The 24,225-nt window shown below is 45.2% G+C and overlaps 1 protein-coding gene across 4 annotated transcripts in view; it reads left to right on the top strand.

Moving 5' to 3' along the window:
* The window catches only part of CACNA2D4 (calcium voltage-gated channel auxiliary subunit alpha2delta 4), a 256,717-nt gene that overhangs the window by 22,912 nt on the left and 209,580 nt on the right, over window positions 1-24,225 (top strand). For all 4 annotated transcript variants that reach the window (XM_040436631.1, XM_040436615.1, XM_040436624.1 and 1 more), the window contains exon 2: window positions 7,038-7,119. In XM_040436631.1, coding sequence (XP_040292565.1) covers window positions 7,038-7,119 — 82 coding nt within the window. The remainder of the gene's footprint in view (window positions 1-7,037; window positions 7,120-24,225) is intronic.

Raw genomic sequence — 24,225 nt, 5'->3', positions numbered from 1 at the left:
TCCGCAAAACGCATACGGACGTCTGAATGGAGCCTTACAGGGGCGTGATCAATGACTGTGGTGATCACCCCATATAGACTCCCTGATCACCCCCCTGTCATTGATCACCCCCCTGTCATTGATCACCCCCCTGTAAAGCTCCATTCAGACGTCCGCATGATTTTTAAGGATCCACTGATAGATAGATCGGATCCGCAAAACGCATACGGACGTCTGAATGGAGCCTTACAGGGGCGTGATCAATGACTGTGGTGATCACCCCATATAGACTCCCTGATCACCCCCCTGTCATTGATCACCCCCCTGTCATTGATCACCCCCCTGTAAAGCTCCATTCAGACGTCCGCATGATTTTTAAGGATCCACTGATAGATAGATCGGATCCGCAAAACGCATACGGACGTCTGAATGGAGCCTTACAGGGGCGTGATCAATGACTGTGGTGATCACCCCATATAGACTCCCTGATCACCCCCCTGTCATTGATTACCCCCCTGTCATTGATCACCCCCCTGTAAAGCTCCATTCAGACGTCCGCATGATTTTTACGGATCCACTGATAGATGGATCGGATCCGCAAAACGCATACGGACGTCTGAATGGAGCCTTACAGGGGCGTGATCAATGACTGTGGTGATCACCCCATATAGACTCCCTGATCACCCCCCTGTCATTGATCACCCCCCTGTCATTGATCACCCCCCTGTAAAGCTCCATTCAGACGTCTGCATGATTTTTACGGATCCACTGATAGATGGATCGGATCCGCAAAACACATACAGGCGTCTCCCTGGAGCCTTCCAGGGGGGGTGATCACCCCATATAGACTCCCTGATCACCCCCCTGTCATTGATCACCCCCCCCTGTCATTGATCACCCCCCCTGTCAGGCTGCATTCAGATGTCCGTATGATTTTTACGGATCCACGGATACATGGATCGGATCCGCAAAACACATACGGACATCTGAATGGAGCCTTATAGGGGGGGTGATCAATGACAGGGGGGTGATCACCCCATATAGACTCCCTGATAACCCCCCTGTCATTGATCACCCCCCTGTCATTGATCACCCCCCTGTCATTGATCACCCCTCTGTCCTTACATTTTCACCCCTCTGTCCATTCAGACATTTTTTTGGCCCAAGTTAGCGGAAATTATTATTTTTTTCTTACAAAGTCTCATATTCCACTAACTTGTGTCAAAAAATTAAATCTCACATGAACTCACCATACCCCTCACGGAATCCAAATGCGTAAAATTTTTTAGACATTTATATTCCAGACTTCTTCTCACGCTTTAGGGCCCCTAGAATGCCAGGGCAGTATAAATACCCCACATGTGACCCCATTTCGGAAAGAAGACACCCCCAGGTATTCCGTGAGGGGCATATTGAGTCCATGAAAGATTGAAATTTTTGTCCCAAGTTAGCGGAAAGGGAGACTTTGTGAGAAAAAAATAAATAAAATCAATTTTTGCTAACTTGTGCCAAAAAAAAAAAAATTCTATGAACTCGCCATGCCCCTCATTGAATACCTTGGGGTGTCTTCTTTCCAAAATGGGGTCACATGTGGGGTATTTATACTGCCCTGGCATTTTAGGGGCCCTAAAGCGTGAGAAGAAGTCTGGGATCCAAATGTCTAAAAATGCCCTCATAAAAGAAATGTGGGCCCCTTTGCGCATCTAGGCTGCAAAAAAGTGTCACACATCTGGTATCGCCGTACTCAGGAGAAGTTGGGCAATGTGTTTTGGGGTGTCATTTTACATATACCCATGCTGGGTGAGATAAATATCCTGGTCAAATGCCAACTTTGTATAAAAAAATGGGAAAAGTTGTCTTTTGCCGAGATATTTCTCTCACCCAGCATGAGTATATGTAAAAAGACACCCCAAAACACATTGCCCAACTTCTCCTGAATACGGCGATACCACATGTGTGACACTTTTTTGCAGCCTAGGTGGGCAAAGGGGCCCACATTCCAAAGAGCACCTTTAGGATTTCACAGGTCATTTACCTACTTACCACACATTAGTGCCCCTGGAAAATGCCAGGGCAGTATAACTACCCCACAAGTGACCCCATTTTGGAAAGAAGACACCCCAAGGTATTCCGTGATGGGAATGGCGAGTTCCTAGAATTTTATATTTTTTGTCACAAGTTAGCGGAAAATTATGATTTTTTATTTTTTTTTCTTCCCCCTTACAAAGTCTCATATTCCACTAACTTGTGACAAAAAATAAAAACTTCCAAGAACTCACTATGCCCATCACGAAATACCTGGGGGTGTCTTCTTTCCAAAATGGGGTCACTTGTGGGGTAGTTATACTGCCCTGGCATTCTAGGGGCCCAAATGTGTGGTAAGAAGTTTGAAATCAAAATGTGTAAAAAATGACCAGTGAAATCCGAAAGGTGCTCTTTGGAATATGGACCCCTTTGCCCACCTAGGCTGCAAAAAAGTGTCACACATGTGGTATCTCCGTACTCAGGAGAAGTTGGGGAATGTGTTTTGGGGTGTCATTTTACATATACCCATGCTGGGTGAGAGAAATATCTTGGCAAAAGACAACTTTTCCCATTTTTTTATACAAAGTTGGCATTTGACCAAGATATTTCTCTCACCCAGCATGGGTATATGTAAAATGACACCCCAAAACACATTCCCCAACTTCTCCTGAGTACGGCGATACCACATGTGTGGCACTTTTTTGCAGCCCTAGGTGGGCAAAGGGGCCCACATTCCAAAGAGCACCTTTCGGATTTCACTGGTCATTTTTTACACATTTTGATTTCAAACTACTTACCACACATTTGGGCCCCTAGAATGCCAGGGCAGTATAACTACCCCACAAGTGACCCCATTTTGGAAAGAAGACACCCCAAGGTATTCGCTGATGGGCATAGTGAGTTCATAGAAGTTTTTATTTTTTGTCACAAGTTAGTGGAATATGAGACTTTGTAAGAAAAAAAAAAAATCATCATTTTCCACTAACTTGTGACAAAAAATAAAAAGTTCTATGAACTCACTATGCCCATCAGCGAATACCTTAGGGTGTCTACTTTCCGAAATGGTGTCATTTGTGGGGTGTTTGTACTGTCTGGGCATTGCAGAACCTCAGGAAACATGACAGGTGCTCAGAAAGTCAGAGCTGCTTCAAAAAGCGGAAATTCACATTTTTGTACCATAGTTTGTAAACGCTATAACTTTTACCCAAACCATTTTTTTTTACCCAAACATTTTTTTTTTATCAAAAACATGTAGAACAATAAATTTAGAGAAAAATTTATATATGGATGTCGTTTTTTTTTGCAAAATTTTGCAACTGAAAGTGAAAAATGTCATTTTTTTGCAAAAAAATCGTTAAATTTCGATTAATAACAAAAAAAGTAAAAATGTCAGCAGCAATGAAATACCACCAAATGAAAGCTCTATTAGTGAGAAGAAAAGGAGGTAAAATTCATTTGGGTGGTAAGTTGCATGACCGAGCAATAAACCGCTAAAGTTGTGGAGTGCCGATTTGTAAAAAAGGGCCTGGTCTTTAGGGGGGTATAAACCTGTGGTCCTTAAGTGGTTAAACTAATAACACACAAAGAATTAAATGTTACCATGTTTTTATTGAACACACCATGTAAACATTCGCAGTGCAGGTGGAAAAAGTATGTGAACCCTTGGATTTAATAACTGGTTGAAACTCCTTTGGCAGCAATAACTTCAACCAAGCGTTTCCTGTAGTTGCAGATCAGACGTGCACAACGGTCAGGAGTAATTCTTGACCATTCCTCTTTACAGAACTGTTTCAGTTCAGCAATATTCTTGGGATGTCTGGTGTGAATCGCTTTCTTGAGGTCATGCCACAGCATCTCAATCGGGTTGAGGTCAGGACTCTGACTGGGCCACTCCAGAAGGCGTATTTTCTTCTGTTTAAGCCATTCTGTTGTTGATTTACTTCTATGCTTTGGGTCGTTGTCCTGTTGCAACACCCATCTTCTGTTGAGCTTCAGCTGGTGGACAGATGGCCTTAAGTTCTCCTGCAAAATGTCTTGATAAACTTGGGAATTAATTTTTCCTTCGATGATAGCAATCTGTCCAGGCCCTGACGCAGCAAAGCAGCCCCAAACCATGATGCCCCCACCACCATACTTCACAGTTGGGATGAGGTTTTGATGTTGGTGTGCTGTGCCTCTTTTTCTCCACACATAGTGTCGTGTGTTTCTTCCAAACAACTGAACTTTGGTTTCATCTGTCCACAGAATATTTTGCCAGTACTGCTGTGGAAAATCCAGGTGCTCTTGTGCAAACTGTAAACATGCAGCAATGTTTTTTTTGGACAGCAGTGGTTTCCTCTGTGATATCCTCCCATGAAATCCATTCTCGTTTAGTGTTTTACGTATTGTAGATTTGCTAACAGGGATGTTAGCATATGCCAGAGACTTTTGTAAGTCTTTAGCTGACACTCTAGGATTCTTCTTCACCTCATTGAGCAGTCTACGCTGTGCTCTTGCAGTCATCTTTACAGGACGGCAACTCCTAGGGAGAGTAGCAGCAGTGCTGAACTTTCTCCATTTATAGACAATTTGTCTTACCGTGGACTGATGAACAGCAAGGCTTTTGGAGATACTTTTATAACTCTTTCCAGCTTTATGCAAGTCAACAATTCTTAATCATAGGTCTTCGGAGAGCTCTTTTGTGCAAGGCATCATTCACATCAGGCAATGCTTCTTGTCAAAAGCAAACCCAGAACTGGTGTGTGTTTTTTATAGGGCAAAGCAGTTGTGATTGTCTATTGTTAGACTTAGGGCTCTTTCACACTTGCGTTATTGTCTTCCGGCATAGAGTTCCGTCGTCGGGGCTCTATGCCGGAAGAATCCTGATCAGGATTATCCTAATGCATTCTGAATGGAGAGAAATCCGTTCAGGATGCATCAGGATGTCTTCAGTTCCGGAACGGAACGTTTTTTGGCCGGAGAAAATACCGCAGCATGCTGCGCTTTTTGCTCCGGCCAAAAATCCGGAACACTTGCCGCAAGGCCGGATCCGGAATTAATGCCCATTGGAAGGCATTGATCCGGATCCGGCCTTAAGCTAAACGTCGTTTCGGCACATTGCCGGAGCCGACATTTAGCTTTTTCTGAATGGTTACCATGGCTGCCGGGACGCTAAAGTCCTGGCAGCCATGGTAAAGTGCAGTGGGGAGCGGGGGAGCAGTATACTTACCGTCCGTGCGGCTCCCCGGGCGCTCCAGAGTGACGTCAGGGCGCCCCAAGCGCATGGATCACGTGATCGCATGGATCACGTCATCCATGCGCATGGGGCGCTCTGACGTCATTCTGGAGCGCCCCGGGAGCCGCACGGACTGTAAGTATACCGCTCCCCCGCTCCCCGCTCCTACTATGGCAACCAGGACTTTAATAGCGTCCTGGGTGCCATAGTAACACTGAAAGCATTTGGAAGACGGTTCCGTCTTCAAATGCTTTCAGTACACTTGCGTTTTTCCGGATCCGGCGGGCACCTCTGGCAACGGAAGTGCATGCCGGATCCCAACAACGCAAGTGTGAAAGAGGCCTTAGATGAAGATCAGATCACATTTTATGACCAATTTGTGCAGAAATCCATATAATTCCAAAGGGTTCACATACTTTTTCTTGCAACTGTATATCTCTAATAGTAGGCCCGGCCATATGTCACTGTATAGGTATATAGTTGCATACGTCGGTCATTGACTCCAATTGTTAAAAAACACCAGTCAGTATAGATACAGTATCTCACAAAAGTGAGTACACCCCTCCCGTTTTTCTAAATATTTTATTATATCTTTTCATGGGACAACACTGAAGATATGAGACTTTGATACAATATAAAGTAGTCAGCTTACAGCTTGTATAACAGTGTACATGTGGTGTGCCCTCAACATAACTAAACACACAGCCATTAATGTCTAAATCGCTGGCAACAAAAGTGAGTACACCTCTAAGTGCAAATGGCCAAATTGTGCCCAAAGTGTCAATATTTTGTGTGGCCACCATTATTTTCCAGCACTGTCTTATCTCTCTTGGGCATTGAGTTCACTAGAGCTTCACAAGTTGCCACTGGAATCCTCTTCCACTCCTCCATGATGACATCACGGAGCTGGTGGATGTTAGAGACTTTGCTCTCCTCCACCTTCTGGGGGCCCTATGTACTGGCATGCATTATTGGGGAGCTCTATGGAGAAGTGGGGGAGGGGGCGGAGGAGCACTATGGGGGCATCTACTGGAGGCTTTATGACGCGGCTCCGCCTGGCTCCTAACTTTTTTAGCTGGCTCCTAGATTCCAAGGAAATTTGTCAAGCCCTGGTTTAGACATTAATGGCTGTGTGTTGAGTTATGTTGAGGGCACACCACATTTACACTGTTATACAAGCTGTACATTGACTACTTTTACATTGTATCAAAGTGTCATATCTTCAGTGTTATCCCATGAAAAGATATAGTAAAATATTTAGAAAAATGTCAGGAGTATACTCACTTTTGTGATATACTGTATGTTTGATGTTTAGCCCAGGAGCTTCCATTGGCAAACATGCCAAACTTAGGGCTCAGACACAGTCTTAGGCTAGCCATGTATGTCGGCTTAACCTGTTGAGTTTGGTGGAACCGGACGACCGTCTGATGTGTATGTGGGGGACTCCAGACTAGCAGATGTCGGTGGAAAAAAGAATCAGGGAGTTGGATTTCGACAGTCCGATTACTTTGTTCTCAGGGAGATGAGCTGCTGCTAGAACAGTCTGGCAAGTGGCTTCCTCCCCCGCTTCCTAATGAGAACACTTGCTTATTTGAACAAGCGAGCATTTGGCTGGCAGCTATCCTATGTGTGTGGCCTGCCTTAGAGAGCAGGACTTCTTAAAATTTGGCAGCTATGGTCTCTATTCTCCCTGGATAATTATATCATTTGTCCTGGACTTTAAAGAACGTCCCTGGAAAACCAATTCTAATTTTCTGCTTTGGATTTGCTATTGGGAGCATCAGGCCACATTGTTAACAAACGTCTTCTTTCTTTTTAGGGTGAAGCTTTGGGCGGACACATTTGGCAATGAGATTTATGCAGTGGTCACTAAATACTCGGGGGCCCTCCTCTTACAAAAGGTAAGTAGAGAAGTATGGCTGACCACCTATTATGCCAATCACTATGGTATATTCAGACAGTGTAGTCAAATCAGTTTCATGCCTTGAAAGCATCAATCGCTGCAAAACAAAGCATTTTTTTTTTTCAATGAAACACAGCAAAATGTGGCATCTTGACAAAATTTCACTGTGCAGCATGGGGAGGAGCAATCGCTATACAATTGTTCGTCCCCATGCAGGACAGCAGTGTGCCGGTGGTAGATCGTGATTACACAGCAAAATCTGCTGCCGGCAAATCCATATCTCTCAGCATGCTGAAAGATCTGAATTGCCTGATGAACGAGCGTTTGCTCATTCATAGGGCAATTAGAGGCAGTATTAGACTGCCAGATGATCATAGGAACGCTTGTTAGCGATTATCGGGCAGAAAATCTGGCTGTCTAATATACCCTTTAGGCAGAGTCGGCAAACTGTGCCTCCCCCACCTCCCCATTCAAAGGGACCTTATCCTCTAATAAAGTTAAACACATTTTAAATGAAGCACTCACAGGCAGCTAATGCTGCTAATTCAGGGACTCCACTGATTTGGACTGTTCACTTCCCTTTTCTTCTCCATTTGGCCCAGTCATGACCATTTCTCCTGAAGACTGCAGAAATTACTGCACAGACATATTTGGCCAGGGATGTGCAGCCTCCTCTGCTACATAACAAATGACACATGGTAAATGGGGGCCTATTACAGATTTTGCATTAGAGCCCAGGAGATTCAGGTTACACCTCTGTTTTTGGCTCATTGCTTCTGCAGTCCATCATTGCCCTCTACAACAACAAAAAAAAAACTTATCCAGCTACCATCTTGTAGTTTCTGGCAAAACTGTACCTGCTCCATGTGACCGCATTAATGTACCAATAGTGCTGCTCAATGCCCCCAAATACTGTACTGCCAAAGTACCCAAGTAGCGCAGGTACAGAACTAGAAATGTGCCAAAGCAAACTTAAAGCATCAAACTCCAGACCAAACCTCAAAAAGGATTTTAACCCTAGATCTGAACCCATAGGTTTTATGGAAAAGATAGATGTACTGAACAGATCTGACTTTCGACTACTACTAAAGGCATTATCTAACTGCCCCCTGTCTTCACCCTTTAACTTTTATACAAGGATCTGAGCTGTGCTGCAGGGGAACCACTAGGCCACTACCTCTTGGAGAAATCTTTGTTGAGTAGACCGCTGACCCACAGGGCTCAAGAGACACCAGTGCCGAAGACTCAGGCACAATCATAGTCAGGGGCAAGCTGGGGTCCAAGGTCAGTCTGAAGATCAGGACAGGAGGCTCATGGTCAGTATGGAGATCAAACATAGGTCAGGATTGGCAGGGAAGGGTCAAGTACAGAGTCAGACAGAAGCTGGTACACAGGAAGAAAGAACAAGACAAGTAGCATACCTTTGCAAGAAACTAGACCCACAGGCAAAGGTTCCCTAAATACCCAAGTATGGCCAGTCATAGCCTGGGGAATGTTATGATACAAGAGCGGTGGCCCTTTAAGAACTCTAGAGAGAGCACGCACCCTACGATCAGTGAGAGGCAGGCCCCAGCCTTATAGAGGAGGATGAGCAGCACTACCTTGACAGTTCTGCCGCTGGGAAGGAGCAGAGGAACAACGGCAGGCCAGGGAACCAGAGGAGCACTCTGGCGGCCGTGACCAAGAGAGTGACTGCATTGAGCATGAACTACCATTGCCATTACGTGGTGGTTCAGCCATGTCATTTTTCTTTGAATTGTTTAAAATGTTATAAAATACTAGAAGTTGTGATACCTTACTGATCTCATGCCACTAGCTTCCTAATCACTGGCTACAATCATAACATGTGCATAAAATGCGAGAGTTGGAGGTTAGAAAGATATCACTGCTTTTATTCTAAGCAGTTTTTAAGTTTTAAATTTTACATGGCTGGACAACCTCTTCTTAATACAGACCATATGAGCCCCCAAAAATAATAAAGACCTCTGGACCAGACCTCAAAATTACTACAGAAGGCTAGACCAGACCTAAAAATTAATACAGATCTCCAGACCAGACCCCAAAATTAACAGACCCAAGACCAGACCCTAATTCATGAAGACTCAATATTAGCCCCAAATTTACACAGACCCCCGATTTAGACCCCAAATAGGTTTCCAAATTCATACAGACCCAGATTAATTTCCCAAATTCATACAAACCCCATATCTGCAGCCAAATTCATACAGTCCCCAGATCAGCCGCCATATTATTCCAGACCTAAAGAACCTTCAATCCCTATCCCCTCCATTCCCTAAATGCAGACCAGACATAAAAAAAATTATCTTCTCAGTATCTCCACGAGTGTACTGGATCCTGCCACTTCCACCACTCTGGGTCCAGTATGCTCTTGGTGCCACACTGTCCTGGCGCCAGTTCTGCATTTCATCCTAACGTCGTATAGAGTCTCACTATGACTCACGATCACAGTGGCAATTCTCACACCAACATTCCCCTAAGGCTGTGCATTGACAGGAGGGTGCACCCTTTCTTCCCTCAGGGCACACCCTGATGTTGGGGCTCCTGCCTGATGATAGTAGGGTTTCCCTTGGCGTTGAATGTTTTGGCAGGGTACAAGGCAGGAGTGTAGATGCAGGTGCAGTGGCCGGAGAATGGTGTTGGAGTTAATGACCAGGCCAATTGGTACAAATAAAGAGGTGTCTCTTTACTAAAGTAGAGAATAGGAGTAGTAGTTCGTCCAACAGTATCAAGGCACAGTTCCAGGCATATAACACAGTGCTCTCCTTCTCCAATAGCAATGTATGGATGAATAGCAGCAATGGTAGTGCAGTGAGCTGGACCGGGGTATGCACTCTGATGCTAAATTATGCAATGGCTGGGTCAGGTGTTGGTGATAGTCTATAGTTTTGTTTGTGACGCCAATTGCAGCGTGCGCAGGGTACAATCACAGGGCCCTCCAAGGTGTTATAACTCACATCCCCAGGTTATGAATGCCAGAGTGGTGTAATGTCTCTGTATGGTGGTGATAATGGTGTCAACGGTGTCTCCTACCTGGGTACGGCTGGACTCCTGGATCCTGGCTCACTTGCAATAAATTGAGTGTAGTGCTAGTAGGAGTAATAGAGGAATTTGCAGCAGAAATTGAGATCCAGACCTTTGGTGAAGTTCAAACTTGTGCTTACTGATTGTAACTTTAATCCAAGCAAGATACAGCTTTAGTCTTAGGTCCCAGCAGGTATTGGCAATGGTTGGCAGGGATTTATTTCTGCTCTATCAATCTAGAGATCTCAGGAAAAGACGTCTGCTCTGTAGCTCTATACTGTGGCAGGAATTTGGCTTTGGCACTCTCTATCCTCTGCTGTCTGGGGACTGACTAGCTGAGGAGGAATATGGCTTCTTATGGGTCTTTGGACTCTACTCACAGTCTCTTCACAGGGTATGCTTTCTTCCTGGAATTCTGGAGTTTGTCTGCTTGCTTCATCCAACCGAGGCTGCAGGGCTCAGGCTGGGGGTTTGATCAATGTCTCAGCCGAGACAAGATCCTGGTTTGGTTCCCTTGCTGACACATTGCTGACACCTGCTGGTGAACATGGAAATTACAGCAATATACATTCAACATGGTTTATAATGCACAGTTGTGAATGACATAATGTAAAATTACATCAGATGACAATGTTATTGCTCTTAGGAGATTGTAGCGGGGTAAAAGAGTTTAGTAACACAACTCTGGGGTGTTACATTCCCCTTTACTTCGAGTTAAGCCGCCCTCGGCTTATGCTTAGAAGGGGAGAAACCAGCTCTGGGGTACCCAAATAAGTACAAAGTGCTTCATGTATTACATATATGACATACAAAGACAAAACATATACTGGCTACCCTGAGGTTCCTGCCCGCATGAGTAGGGTGTCCTAACTAACAGTTTCCCTCTCAGTCTAACCATTGAACCAAAGGTCTGCAATAAGCAATCACTACTGACTAACTTTGAAGTGTTCTGACCTCTAAACACCAAAGGAAGCATGGGGGTGTCTTTACTCTGTAGTCCCACCATTATGTAATGAAATACCCACAAATGGAAGGGTGGCTTTATCCTGTATTCCCTTCTCTGCACCAAAGTCAAAATATAAGGCTTAAAGCATGATCACTATGGTGACTATGGGTAGCTAAATGGCACTAAGGCTTGAGGTACCATACCTTAGGCAAGGCTCAGAAGGGGAGGTATTAGTGTCTCCATGCACTTGTGGCAGTCACAGGAGGAGGGTATGATAATCCCATGAAACTTCTGGAAGACACCTCAGGATGGGAGCAATCCTGAACATATAACAAGCGGAAAGGAGGGGTCAAAAACTCCTCTAACCATTCCCGAAGCAGCGGGGTTACCCGTGTAGTTACTAGACCTGCCAGGACTTACCACTTGGTCCTACCCTGGGTACCTGGGATATATGACTCCAGATGTAGGCCATTAGTATTAAGCGTCCGCAGAGGCAGTCCGTATGAAGGGGAGAGAGAACAAGAGCTGTAAAGCAAGGCACACAAGAGTAAGTTGCTACATATCCGACTTAGGCTCCATTCACACGTCCGCAACGTGTTTTGCGGATACACGGAGCCGCGGATCCGCAAAACTCGGAAAGCGGCAATGTGCGTTCTGCATTTTGCGGACCGCACATTGCCGGCACTAATAGAATATGCCTGTTCTTGTCCGCAATTGCGGACAAGAATAGGACATGTTCTATTTTTTTGCGGAGCGGAAGTGCGGACCCGCAATTCTGTGTCCGGGCAGCACATCATGCTGCCCCAAAGGAATGAATGGGTCCGCAATTCCGTTCCGCAAAATGCAGAACGAAATTGCGGACGTGTGAATGGAGCCTTAAGGCAAAGTTAGTGCAATTTCACAATAAGTGCATGAGGTCACATTGCGGCACCTGGAAAAGGAATACACACAATGGGCATATAATACTTAAACGTTACATAACCTGAAAGCTGCTAATGAAATTAGTGCAAAAACATTACGCAAATATCAGTGCAATCAATATTATCATAATACGCTCAAATAAGGCTTGAGTCCTTTTTTCTTGAAGTGCTTAACTGTGGACAGGAACAATAAGTCCATAAGTCACTTGTATTCCTCTCAAACAGGTGAAAGTCAATTCTAATCCACAGGAATAATAAAGTTAATTGTAATCTATTAGGCGGTATAAAAAGTAATAAAAACACATAGAAGCAGCATATTAAAACCGTAAATCCATAAGGCTATCAAGTAACCTGAGAAAAGGGATAAAACAATGTGCAAACTTTGATGCAAGGGGTTAAATGATGATGGGGGAAGTCCTTACTGCACATGACCATCAGGGTGAGGATGAAATAGGGCAACCTGTAAAAGAAAACATTAAAACAATGCCAACGGGTCCTCACCCGTCAAAAACAGTCCATGACGTGGCTCCCGAATAGTTCAGGTGTTAAAGAGAAGGGCACTTAGAGAAGGACGTCCAGGTCCTTCTCGCTGCTTGAGCTACTGAAGCGCATTAGGGGGCACTCCTGCTTTTGGTAGCTCAGATGTTGCAGCTGTAGTGGTGCGCCACTGAGCTCTTATGGTGTCTTTTGAAATTGGCTGAGCAGTTAGCCATTAAACGAATATCGCGAATTAACCCTTGGACTGCTGATTCGCACCGTGTAGCGCTTTCTGGCACCACAATAAAGGCAGTAAAAGTCCATTTTCAGGGTTTTGGCACAGTCTGTAGGCCTTGTAGCAGGGATAGGCACACAATTCGATCCGATCCTGTTATGGCACACAGCTCAATCCTGTTATGGCACACAGCTCGATCCTGTTCGTGACGCCAAAAATGCAGTGAGCTGGATCGGGGTATGCACTCTGACGGCAAATTATGCAATGGCTGGGTCAGGTGTAGGTGATAGTCTATAGTTTTGTTCGTGATGCCAATTGCAGCGTGCGCAGGGTACAATCACAGGGCCCTCCAAGGTGTTATAACTCACGCCCCAGGTTAGGAATGCCAGAGTGGTGTAATGTCTCTGTATGGTGGTGATAATGGTGTCAATGGTGTCTCCTACCTGAGTACGGCTGGACTCCTGGATCCTGGCTCACTTGCAATAAATTGAGTGTAGTGCTATTAGGAGTAATAGAGGAATTTGCAGCAGAAATTGAGATCCAGACCTTTGGTGAAGTTCAAACTTGTGTTTACTGATTGTAACTTTCCTCCAGGCAAGATACAGCTTTTGACTTAGGTCCCAGCAGGTATTGGCAATGGTTGGCAGGGATTTATCTTCTGCTCTATCAACCTGGAGCTTGCAGGAAAATACGTCTGCTCTGGAGCTCTATACTGTGCCAAGAATTTGGCTTCTGCACTCTCTATCTTCTGCTGTCTGGGGACTTACTAGCTGAGGAGGAATATGGCTTCTCCTGGGTCTCTGGACTCTACTCACAGTTATCTTCACAAGGTATGCGTTCTTCCTGGAATTCTGGAGTTTGTCTGCTTGCTTCATCCAACCGAGGCTGCAGGGCTCAGGCTGAGGGTTTGATCAGCTGTGGTACTCCTTCTCTGTCTTTCTACAGTCCCTCTGCAGAACCTTAGGCTGGCAATGAGCTTCTTGTAAGCATTCTGTAATTCCCAGGCCGAGGGGTACAGATCTAAGATACGGCTTGCCAGACCGTCTCAAAGTATGGAAGGGTGCACTGGCAAAATTGCCTCTTACAGCAGCATACATGTCTATATCGTCCTAAGGCCTCATGTACACAACCGTTGTTTTGCTCCGCATCCGAGTTTTTGCAGCTTGGATTCGGACCCATTCACTTGAATGGGGCCGCAAAAGATGCTGTCCGCATCCGTTGCTCCGTTCCGTGTTCCGCAAAAAATATATAACCTGTCCTATTCTTGTCCGTCCTGCGGACAAGAATAGGCAGTTATATCAATGGCTGTCCATGCCGTTCCGCAAATGGCAGAATGCACATGGACGCCATCCGTGTTTTGCGGATCCGCAATTTGCGGACCGCAAAACACACAACGGTCGTGTGCATGAGGCCTAAAACAAGCACATGACCAGCTGACTGACCCCAGTGCACAGCCTTGCAGATTCTGAACCTTGTAGTCTTCCTTCTCTTTCTCTCTTTCTTTCTCTCTCTTTCTCTGGAGCACTTTGGATAAGGCCTCATGCACACGACTGTTGTTGTGTTCCGTTCCGCAAAATGGGGTTGCGTTGTTCCGTGATCCGTTTCTGTTTTTGTTTCCGTGTGTCAGCCTTTATTTTTGGAGGATCACCAGACATGAAGGAAAGTAAAAAAAAAAAATCTAAGACAGGTTTGCCATGCAAATGATAGGAAAAAAAACTTTCGCGGATGACAATCTTGTGTGCCTCCGTGTTTTTTAGCGGTCCCATTGACTTGAATAGGTCCGCGAACCATTTTCTGCGAAAAAAATAGGACAGGTTATATTTTTTGGACGGACTGGAACCACGGATTACCGACGCGGATGACAAACGGTGCATTAGACGAGTTTTCAACGGACCCATTGAAAGTCAATGGATCCCAATAAAAAGAAAGACGGTCCAGCTTCACTGAAAAATACTTGAGGCTTTATTTAATCCCGTGCAGATAAAAACCAACATACAGCAATGCAGAAAATCACGAGAAAAACGGAACAACGGACACGGAATAAAACAACGGTCGTGTGCATGAGGCCTAAAGCTGTAATTATCTCAGAGATGTAGGTTCTCTGGGACCCAGGCCTAGGACTGAGGAGCAAGCAGACATGTGTCCTCTCAGTAGTACAGCTAGGGGTGGAGCCAGGTCCATGTCCTTGCACCCTAATGGGGCTGAGTCAGGGTTGTTCATTTTCACTTTGAAAACAATCAACCTTTTTGAAGTGACCCTATTCTGAGGTACTACACTTCCTGGGCCTCCTGGACTAATGAGTGCTTCAATCACTGATGGACCAATGAGCGTGTTCATTAGTTCCAATTAAAAAGTTAAGAAATTATAGGCTCATTCCATTTAGGGTTTGTTCACACGACCATATGGCTTTTTCAGTATTTTGCGGTCCGCAAAAAATACGGATGACGTCCGTGTGCATTCCGTTTTTTGCGGAACGGAACAGCTGGCCCCTGATAGAACAGTCCTATCCTTGTCCGTTATGCGGACAATAATAGGACATGTTCTATCTTTGAACGGAAATACGAAAGGCATACGGAGTACCTTCCGTTATTTTTGCGGATCCATTGAAATAAATGGAATGGAAACGGAAAGAAAAAACGTATGTGTGCAAGAGGCCTTACAAAAAGTTATCCACTATCCACAGGATCAACTATTAGATCGGTGGGGGTCCTACTGCTGGTACCCCCACAATCACGTGAATGGAAACCGTAAACCTCAAACCCAGTGGAGCTCCCCCTGAAATGGACGGAGTGGCTGGTTGGAATGCGCGCTGCCTCCCCATTAATTCTTTATGGGAGTGCCAGAGATAGCCGAGCGCTGTGCTTTAATACTCCTTTAAGTTTGTTTTCTAAAGTAAAATTGCACCCCCTCTTGCACTCCTAGCGAGGTGGTGCCATAAGCTGCAATGTTACTTTCTTTTATTGTATACATTTATGTGTAATAGCACAATACATCTACTACACCATTCTGGACTCTATTGGCCCTGATGGGTGGATTGAGCTTTGTGGATCCATTTGGCATACAGCGCAAGCTTTTTGGGATATATGCTGAAATCAGAATGCTATTTGTGCTGTGAAACATATTTCTCTGCATTACTATACTCCTACTGCATCTCCAGTAACGGACTCCTGTACATGTTAGACCCGGGCTAGAGGCAGAGATGTGCCCCACATTCGGCAGACAGCGCTGATCATGTGTCATGGTATTAGGCAGGTCATGTGACCTCTGTGAGGACAGCTAGTCACCCTGGATTAAGAATAACCAGGGCTGGGATTAGTGTGACACACGTGCCATTAGCAGCAGTATTGTCAGTGTGTGCCCAGGGGCAGAATATGGCGATATAATACAAGCTCATACATAAACAATATGGTACTGAGACGTCACATGGCAAGGGAGACACTAGTCCTGCACTTGTGTCCTTTATATGCTCATAGTGGAGTATGGATTTGCAGCCGCTGATTTCTCCATAGGTGATTAAACCAGCTCTCCGCAATACATGAATTGTGAGGATTAGCGTCTGCTGTTTCATCACATCTCTGGTCAGTCATTCCGTTCCCAGGAAAGCTGAATGACCCCTTTTATGCCCGCCACAAGGGTTTTTCACGCAGCTTAGTGTCCGAATCGCAAGCCTGTTTCGTTATGGGTAGGTGCGGAGGAACGTATAATTGCAAAACTAATTAAATTAGCCATTCCTCACCCAGCTTTCTTAGAATCAGATATAGATAATGATATAGTTTCCGCTTGGGGGCTTTTATCCAGCGTTTCTGCGGTCTAAATGGCAAGTCTGCAGCAATATGAGATGAGTGGGATGCTTTATTACTATTCCCTAGAATAGGATAAATCCTGAATGTCAGGAAATGAAAAGGTTAATCGTCTATCTTACTATGCAGTGCTATATGCAACGGGGATTAAGAGGTCAGTAGTGGATCACATAATCTGACAGGCCATGATCGCCACGTGGGTCTTCTGCCAAGTGCTTTCCCATATGCCTCTGCTGATCCGTCCTACCAGCAGGAAATCTGCCCTCACTTATGATGGAAGTGCTGTGTACTACATCGCTGTATTATTCCACAGGCCACCTCTGCTATCCATGCCCCAGAAATGCCCCTAAGGCCTTTGTTACACCAACAGATCATCTGACAGATTTACTTACTAGGGTTGTCACGATACCAAAATTTTCATTCGATTTCGATACCATAAAAAAGTATTGCGATACTCGATACCATTCGATACCACGCGAAAAAAAAAAAACACAAAAAAAAGCCTTGTGCATTATGTATTTTATGGAACGTCTTGTCCATAATAAAACAGCCCTGCCCTATTTTTTGGTGGGGGACAAGGTGACCAAAAAATTGTAAATTGCGTGGTTTTTTTCTTTTTTTTTCTTTTTTCTGTTAAGGCGCCATGTTCTCTTAGTGATACTAGCCTGCGAATCCATTCGGGTACAAAAGTATCGATTGGGTATCAATAATTCAAGACCCAGTGCAAACCTATGTTTGGTCAGAAGGCCTATTACACACACAGATATTTCGTTATACACACCAACTATTGGTCTGATTGGACAGATATTGGTCAAATAATCTTTTGGTGTAATCAGTCTCTGTTAATATAATTCATTATGAACAGGGGAAATCTTTTTCCATGGCTCATCATCACTCTCTGCCTCACAAAATGAGTAGTCACTTTTCAAGAAAATGTAGTCATTGTCTTGATTGAAAAGTAGAATATTGTTACTGCATCCGTCAGTGGCGTACTAAGGGGGGGGGGGGGGGAGCGGTTCACCCCGGGTGCCGGATCTCAGGGGGGTGCCAGAAGCAATGAACGCTTCCATCAATACAGATGGAAGCGCTCATTGCTGGAGCGCAGGGAGCTGGGTCCTGTCACTCACCGCTCAGCTCCCCGCTCTCCTCCCCTCCCTCAGGCCGGCAGCGCTCTGAATGGTGACTTCTCCCCGCTCCACCATTCAGCCTGCAGGCACAGATCGCGCTGCCGGCCTGTGTGGGCAGAGCCTGCAGCCAGAAAACTGGTTTATACTGCATGATGGTTACTTGGTTAGAAGTTTCTCGTATGAGAATGAATATCTAATGTATTTTAACCTTTGATCCATCTTCCTCTGATCTCATTGTCATTAAAAGTGTTTTGTTACTATAAAATAAAGACATTGACAAATACACAATAATCAAGTATCCAGAAGAACCAGTGGAGTACATAATTCTGTCACTAAGACTTCATGATCTCATGGCCACTTGTATCGATTACCTGAACAATACTGTTCTCTAAAAAGAACACCACACATGAGAATTATTCACTAATAGCCAAACCGTTTCTTCACTTTAACTCTTTGTGCCAAAGAGAAATATAAGGTAGGAATATAAGATGTCCGACTGAGACAAAATGGCGGACCCACAGGTAGTATTCTACATGAACTGTAATATTGTCCTATGTACAAGAATATAGCTACTATAGTACTGCCTCCTATGTACAAGAATATAAATACTATAATACCGCTACTATGTACAAGAATATAACTACTATAGAAGGAGGCGGAGCCTGACTGCAGACCTAGCAGGACACATGTAGGAGAGCTCTCCTCCTTACCACTCTGCTAACTGGTAAATTCAGCGGTCTAATTTGCTCAAGAATGGGAAAAGTCGGTAGATATATACCCAGAGAGAAACCTGAAGTCAGCAAACCGGAGCGCGGTGCCTCCGACATGGATAAATATCTCAACAAGAAAGCTACAGCTCCTGTGTCGGCCGGTCCTAAGATGGTGCTGCCGGAACTAGATGACTGGGGCAGGGATTCGGAGGGAGAAGATGAAGCTGCTGCAGAGCACACAGCAGGCCCCACATCACAAAGTGCTGCCCCGATATCCAGGCAGTTCCTGCAGCAGGCTTTATCAGCAGCCCTGGCCCCAGTGGTTCAGGATCTGCAGGAGATTAAAGCTGACCTGAAGCATATCGGCACGAGGGTGGAAACACTGGAAAGTAACCAGGCGTCCATCTCGAATTACATCAGAGCTGCAAGCAATCACACCATGGCTCTGGCAGCCTCACTGGACACTGCATACTCCCTCATAGAAGACCAGGAGAACCGGAATAGGAGGAAAAACCTCCGGATCCGCGGCCTGCCTGAAAGCACCCCACATGAAGGCTTACCAGAAGCTGCCGGCGCCATCTTCTCCCTGCTCCTGGGAAGCTCCAGAGTGGCCGAGATTCAAATAGAAAAAATCCATAGAGCGCTCAGGCCGAAGCCAAAAGAGAGAGAGAACCCCAGGGATGTGGTATGCGGTCTCCTGAGGTATGTGGACACTGCTGCCCTAATGCAGGCTGCCAGAAATATGAAGGAGATCATATATGAGGGGGCTAAAATCTCTATCTACCAGGACCTGGCATCCTCCACATTGAATAAAAGGAGGGCGCTGCGGCCCCTCACTGACCATCTGCGCCATCACAAGGTGCCATATAAATGGCTATTCCCCTTCGGCCTCACATTTGCTGTAGATGGGAAGCGCTGCACCATTCGCCTGCCACAAGATCTCCAGGCGGCCTGGGAGCTGCTGCAAACAGATCCACTAGATGTACCATCATGGCTGCCGTCTGCTGAGATTGGAACACAGCTGCCAGATCTCCCAGAGGCCTCAGGATGGCTTAAAGCCTCACAGAAGAAGAGGAGCCAGCACAGATCTAGAGACACTTGAAGTCCTAGAGACTATACATAGGAGTTATCTTACCTCAGATGAAGTTCTCCACAGACATCATAGAGGGACAGGTTCTTACTTGATTATATCACATCTTAAGTCTGCAAGTATACCTGTCTGTCATGAGTCCTGAATTGTTCCCATTCTTGTTGTAATCTGCAGAGCAGACATTCTGCTTTGCAATGTTATTTTACTGCATTCAACCTAGACCATAATATGTAAGGTGCTATCCCGCACCAGTTCAGCAGGTGGCGCAATGTGGACACCATTATGAAGATATGGTTCCACTTTGTACCCCCCCTACCTACCAGGGTTATCTTGGCACAGACCTGGTACATGTGCCTGATTAAATGGCTGCTCATGCCCGCTTCACTGCAGCTAAGTGACCTGCTGCGGTGTTGCTGGCATGGGAGTCATTGCACTGTTATACTTGTCATGTTGACAGAAACTTTAGTTGTGATGTTACTTGTTCACTCCCTAGATACGGTCGATGTGAATAACTGGAGTTCTCCGGTTCCAAAGTCACCCCATTTTCTCAATGATGTCGTCAATTAAATGTACAACGTATAATGTAAGGGGCTTTAACACCCCACAAAAGCGCTCTCAGGTCATCCGTCTGCTAAAAAAAGAACAATACAGATATTTGCTTCTTTCAGGAGCTGCATTTTAGAGAAACAAATGTACCTAAAATTCAGAACCCATTCTTCCAACACTGGTATTTCAGTGCCTTTGAGAAAGCAAAAAGAGGAGTGGGTATTGCAATTTCTAGAAAAGTACCATTTACATTGATATCTACCCTGACGGACCCTGAGGGCCGCTTCATTTTCGTGAAAGGCCTCATAGGTACACAAAAGGTCACACTCGCTAGTTTGTACAGCCCTAACCGTGGCCAGAAACAATGCATCAAGATCACACTAAGTAAACTAGATCTGTTTGCAGAGGGGATTAGATTGATTGGGGGAGACCTCAATGTCACACTGAATCCTTTGATTGATGCTTCTGACGGCTCCTCCCAATTGACCCAATCAGCACTGGGGTGCATCAATAGGTACTTATCAGACATGAATCTGCTGGACGTCTGGTGACTAGCCCACCCAGATACTAGGGACTTCACCTTCTTCTCGGCCCCACACAAATCATATAAAAGATTAGACTATATCCTACTGTCAAGTAATGCCGTGGATATGGTGGACTCGGCTGACATAGGTGTTGTGTCCGTCTCTGACCACGCCCCAGTCTCTGCTGCCCTCAGATTTTCCAGCTTGCCTGCCTCAGTTAGACAGTGGCGCTTAAACGAGACGCTGCTAGATAGACAAGCAGATACCTCAATCCTGGAGCAAAAATTAAAGGACTTCTTTATAGATAATGCGACACCAGGTATGCCCCAGACGACACTGTGGGAGACGCACAAGGTGGTTATCCGGGGAGAGTTAATAGCCTTAGGTAGTAGGGTTAAAAAAGAGAAACAAAAGATCCTACACGATCTCTTGGTTCAGATAGCAGATAAAGAAGCGGTCCATAAACGGTCTAGAGCAATAAAAGTCCAGACTGAACTGACCCAGCTAAGATCACAACTAAAAGACCATTTAAACATTCAAAACGCAAAGGCTTATCAATATGCCCAATTTAAACACTACTCACACGGGGATAAAGGTTCTAAACTGACGTCCTCCCTTATTAAACAAAGGAAAGAGTCCATGTTCATACCCAATATCAAATCCAGTACTGGAAATATGCTGCATAAAACAGCTGACATTGCAGAAGAATTTCAAAAATTCTATAAGCAACTATACGGCCTGTCATACCCTAATCACCCAGACCCATCAATACCAGAAGCAACAGACTTGTTTTTGAAAGGCCTCAATCTACCCCAGATAACCTCCCAAGAAAGTGACACCTTATTAGAGGCAGTCACTGAACTAGAAGTGAAAAAGTTACTAGCCTCTATGCCCATGGGTAAAAGTCCTGGCCCAGATGGCTTTCCAGTGGGCTATTATAAAAAATTCTCAGATATATTAATACCCCACCTGGTAACGTGGTGCAATGCACTCCTAAATGGTGAAACCCTTCATAAACAATCACTGGAGGCCACGGTAACCATCCTCCCCAAACCGGGGAAAGATCCCCTTCTCTGCGGTAGTTTTAGGCCAATCTCGTTACTTAACGTAGATATAAAAATATGGGCCAAACTTCTGGCGACACGTCTGGGAAATCTACTTCCTAAACTTATCCACCCTGACCAATCTGGCTTTGTTCCAGGGAGGGAAGGGAATCATAATTCCTGTAGGTTAATCACAGCAATACAGTGGGCCAAAAAGAAAAACCTCCCCTTGGCGCTGCTCAGTGTGGATGCGGAGAAGGCCTTCGACCGGGTGAGCTGGGACTTTATGAGGAGGACTCTACTGAGGTTTGGAATCCCGACGAGATTTCAGGAGGCAGTCATGTCATTGTACAAGGATCCGAGTGCTAGAATCAGGGTCAATGGCACATTGTCCCCATCCTTCCCTATTCGCAACGGGACACGTCAGGGCTGCCCCCTATCTCCTGCCTTATATATATTGGTCATGGAGACCCTTCTTCAGGCCATTAGAGACCATGTAAATATACGTGGTGTGAAAACAGAAAATGACGCCATAGAATACATTAACGTGGCATATGCTGACGATCTACTGATCATGGTTTCTAACCCGGTCGAGGCCTTCCCGCATCTTTTGACACTGTTTAAAGAGTATGGTAGGCTATCAAACTACAAAATGAATTATACCAAGTCAGAAGCTTTAAACGTTAATGCTCCGGCGAGCTCCATAGCCATTTTGAAATCAAATACACCATTTAAATGGCAGTCCTCCTGTGTTTCCTACCTAGGAGTTAGGATTTCCGCCTGCACGGAAGATTTATTCCGGCTTAATTATACTCCCCTAATATCAGAGGTCCAAAACCTGCTCCAATCGCTACGCCTCCCTTATTCCTCTTGGATGGGAAGGAAGAATATACTAAAAGCGTTTGTCCTCCCAAAAATTATGTACGTACTACAGATGTTGCCAATATTTTTACCTAACTCATATTTTACAAGGATTCGCAGGCTTTTTATGACTTACCTATGGGGCGGCAAGAAGGCTAGGGCTCCTCACCAGAGGCTGATACTGGGGCGTGGTCATGGAGGTATAGCACTGCCGGATGTCCAAACATATTACAGGGCTATTCACCTGAGGAGGTGGTTGCAGCTTTATTCCCCTGTCTACCGCACATTGGGCACGGAACTGGAACTAATGCAGCTCACCCAACCACAGAAAGCAGCACTATGGGGTCAGGCAAATGCATCACTCCATTCACATGTCCTCTTAAAGGGCACTAGCCTGGTCATTAAACAGCTCAACAAGACACATGGGCTCCTACAGAACCCCCCTAGTATAATGCCACAACGTCGCATTACTCCACAATATGTCCACACCTGGGCTGATGACCTTAAGGTTACCTTTTCGGAGACAGATATTCTCCGTATGCACGCACACTCGCATGGCTTCTCCCGCTGCGTGAAGATCCAAGAGCACTCATATAAGGTCCTCACACAGTGGTACCTCACCCCTAAACAACTATTTCTTAGTGGTCTGAGTGATCATGACAGGTGTTGGAGGTGTGGGGAAGAGAGTGGCACTCTTCTACACATTTTTTGGTCCTGTTCTAAAATAAGAGGATACTGGGATGACGTCTCTCGGACCATTAATGAAATTCTAAACACTAACCTGACATTAACCCCAGAGTTGGTTCTTTTATGGCTTCCAACAAAAGAACTATCGCCATCAAGGAACAAACTTGTTATACACTTGATTCAAGCTGCCCGTCTACTTATCCCCCAAAAGTGGCTGAGTAAAGAACCCCCCACCACCTCTCAGTGGTTAAGCAAACTAGATCACGTTCATCGTATGGAAGAGCTAGCGGGCTGGGAACTTAGGGCACATGAGAAGCACAAAAAGCTATGGGCCCCATGGATTACATATAGATATGCGAATGGTACACCAACATCTTAAACAATTTTCAACAGACAAACAACTTTGAAAATGTCCCCCCAGACAGGAACGACACATTAGTGAGAATGGAGGGTGCTAAACCTTCTTCCTCCCTTTGGAATCATCAAAGGTTATCTTAACAGCCTCAGACCGTATCTGTCCAGTTCTAAGGACACCCCCCCATGCCCCATCCCCCCCCCCTTTTTATATGTTTGTTTGACCTACCTACATCAGGTCACACACCAAATGTCAATTAGTTGGTTCTAGATGACCTTGCTCTGAAGACATGCACTTTATATATGTCATATGTATACTATGCACTATACTGTCAAAGTACGCTTTAGACTTGTCTGTAATAACTCTGATTTGTGCATCAATGTATGTAAACATCTCTTTTGATATGCTTTTCAATAAAAAGACAATTGACAAAGAATATAAATACTATAATACCGCTACTATGTACAAGAATATAACTACTATAATACTGCTGTCACACACACAAAGGGTGGGGTAGTGACCACTGAACTCCACCCTCACCCCTGTTCCTGCCTACTTGCCTCGCAAGTCCTAGCGACAAGGGACAACTGGTCGACAAACCCTTATCTAGGATACTGCAGGGAAGACAAACAACACATAAACAGAAAGGTTAAACAAGCCGCGTCAAAACCAAGAGAGCAAATAAGGTACCGGAGGAGCAAGTAGAGAATCGTCAGGACAAGCCGAAGGTAAAACCAGGAG

The sequence above is a fragment of the Bufo bufo genome, chromosome 1 (genome assembly GCF_905171765.1).
Source record: "Bufo bufo chromosome 1, aBufBuf1.1, whole genome shotgun sequence".
Taxonomy (NCBI): Eukaryota; Metazoa; Chordata; class Amphibia; order Anura; family Bufonidae; genus Bufo; species Bufo bufo.
Note: the sequence above shows the minus strand (reverse complement) of the source record. Positions and strands in the feature narration are given on the sequence as shown.